The sequence below is a fragment of the Puntigrus tetrazona genome, chromosome 14 (assembly GCF_018831695.1).
Source record: "Puntigrus tetrazona isolate hp1 chromosome 14, ASM1883169v1, whole genome shotgun sequence".
Taxonomy (NCBI): Eukaryota; Metazoa; Chordata; class Actinopteri; order Cypriniformes; family Cyprinidae; genus Puntigrus; species Puntigrus tetrazona.
In genome coordinates this window covers 11118859-11121337 of record NC_056712.1, presented here as the reverse complement: position 1 = coordinate 11121337, position 2479 = coordinate 11118859, and the positions used below count along the sequence as shown (strand labels likewise).

The 2479-nt window shown below is 38.4% G+C and overlaps 1 protein-coding gene across 1 annotated transcript in view; it reads left to right on the top strand.

Moving 5' to 3' along the window:
- The window catches only part of LOC122357804 (phospholipid-transporting ATPase ABCA1-like), a 6786-nt gene that overhangs the window by 2881 nt on the left and 1426 nt on the right, over positions 1–2479 (top strand). The window contains exons 9-11 of the mRNA XM_043257387.1: positions 1085–1188; positions 1428–1520; positions 2183–2426. Coding sequence (XP_043113322.1) covers positions 1085–1188; positions 1428–1520; positions 2183–2426 — 441 coding nt within the window. The remainder of the gene's footprint in view (positions 1–1084; positions 1189–1427; positions 1521–2182; positions 2427–2479) is intronic.

Here is a 2479-nt window from a genome sequence, read left to right as displayed (position 1 = left end):
TTTTTACATGCTTTTAAAAAATTAAATGAGACTTACTTTTTACATTTGACGTGCCAAATAAGTGCTTGCGCCAAAATAATGTTTATTCAAAAACTTATCAAAATAAAAATAAAATGCAACTATTTATACAAGTTTTAATTCAAATAATAATTGTGCAAAATATAAATATAATACTATATTTTAGTAATATTTTACACTGACAATAAAGTGAATTACAAATAAAATTCATTTTAGTGCATAAATGTTTTACATTTTGACCATTAATCACATTTCCCTGTAATCCCATTATTGTCATATATATAAGTATTTATACACCCTTCAACTAATGTTGATTTAAACGTTAAAGAAATTACACAAAAAGTATGAAAACTGAAAAAATCATGTACTATTGTAATAACAAATAACAAATAAGAAGAAACTGAATGACAAAAAATAGTGGTAATGACAATTTTTGGTTTTGGGAGATTAACCCTGCCAGTAACTATTAAAGTGTTGTTCGTTTTACTAATGTCTTGTCTCTTGGGCAGGTTGCAGAGTGGGGAATCCGTAAACTGGGGCTCGTGAAGTACGTGGACAAGAATGCAGGAAGCTACAGCGGCGGCAACATGCGCAAACTCTCCACCGCCATATCACTCATTGGAGCCCCACCAGTGGTCTTCCTGGTATGTGCATTTTTTTAACACACACACACACATACACACAAAGACACTTACACAACTGGCTAGAAGTCCTGTGCCTCCTAGTGCGAATGTCTGCAAACTAATCAACAAAAACAACACAACAAACCGGATCAAATGACCACTGTTTGGTTGTTCTCTCAGCTGGGTTTCCCGCTCCGGTTGTATAAGGGGTTCAAGACTGTAACACCCCCAGAGCTAATTTACCCTGAACTCTTTAGCCTTCGCCTTCATAGAGGCCTCATAATGAGTTGATTACACAAATATCACGTGAGAAGGCTTACGAGTCAGCAAGCCAGTTCACTTGAGTGTGCGATACACGTGTGAAGAAGAGACGTGGAGCTAATCAGTGTGCTTCCCATTGAACCAATGGTCGAATCTGAGCCTGGCTGTGCTTTTGGTTACAGGACGAGCCCACCACTGGAATGGACCCCAAAGCACGCCGAGCACTGTGGAACTGTATCCACAGCGTCATCAAAGAGGGACGCTCGGTCGTACTTACCTCACACAGGTACATTCACCCCAGTCAAATCGTGTGTACTTAAACTGAACAATAACTGTCAGCTCACGTTATAGACAAGGACATTAGTGCTAGACAGCAGCATTAATGATAGTGTTGTTTTCCTCTAAAATCTCCACGTCGTCTTAGTTCACCTTTCGTTTCTGTTAAGCTCAGACTTACATGTGCCACTAGGGGGCGGTATTTAATCTGTTTCCTTCCACACTAACCTGTGGCCTGTTTACTCTTAGTATGGAGGAATGTGAAGCGCTGTGCACCAGGATGGCCATCATGGTGAACGGCAGGTTCCGCTGTCTGGGTAGCGTCCAGCACCTGAAGAACAGGTAAGGTCATGAATAGTATAGTAATCATTTTCTCCATTGCGGTATTTTTTTTTAAAGACTTACAGACAGGCCTACTGTCAGCTGTGAGGTTGATCATCCAAGCTTTTGTTGAACCCATTAGTTAAAATTATTTGTTAGTTTTAGTGCTGTCAATTGATTAATCACTTTTTTTAATTATTAATCTTTTTTTTATGTAACATATGTGTTATGTATATATAAATATACACAAATGCATAACATGAACAGGTAAAAAATATATATATATTTATAAAGATATATATTTAATATATAGTGTGAATATAAACACGGACATGTAAATAGATGTAAATATTTTCAAAATATGTATTGCATATTATAATATTAAAATATTGTATGCCGTTTTAAATCGTGTGTAAAGATGGAATTCTTATGGAAAAACTACATTACCCATGATTCTGCAAAGAAAACTTTACCAATCAGAGAAACGAAACAAGCAAACTATCCCAAAAGAATATACATATTTTGCAATATACATAAAATGTCACTTCTATATACACTAGAAACACCAGCAACAAATCAAGTTGCATTCTGCACGCTAACGCCATCGTTGAACTGCAATAATGCGTGCGTAGGAGAGTTTTGATGCTTATATGTACGTGACATCACTTCTCGTCTTCCTGCAGATTTGGTGATGGGTACACCATCATTCTGAGGGTTGCAGGGCCTGATCCTGACCTGCAGCCAGTGATGAAGTTCATTGAGAGCGAACTACCAGGAAGCACCCTGAAGGAAAAACACAGAAACATGCTGCAATACCAGCTCCCCTCCTCCCTCACCTCCCTCGCTCACATCTTTAGCATCCTCGCTAAGAACAAAGAGTTTCTCAGAATAGAGGACTACTCTGTGTCCCAGACCACTCTGGACCAGGTGAGGCGGCATTTCAAACCCTAAAGTACCAGTGGCACATTTCTGATTAGGGT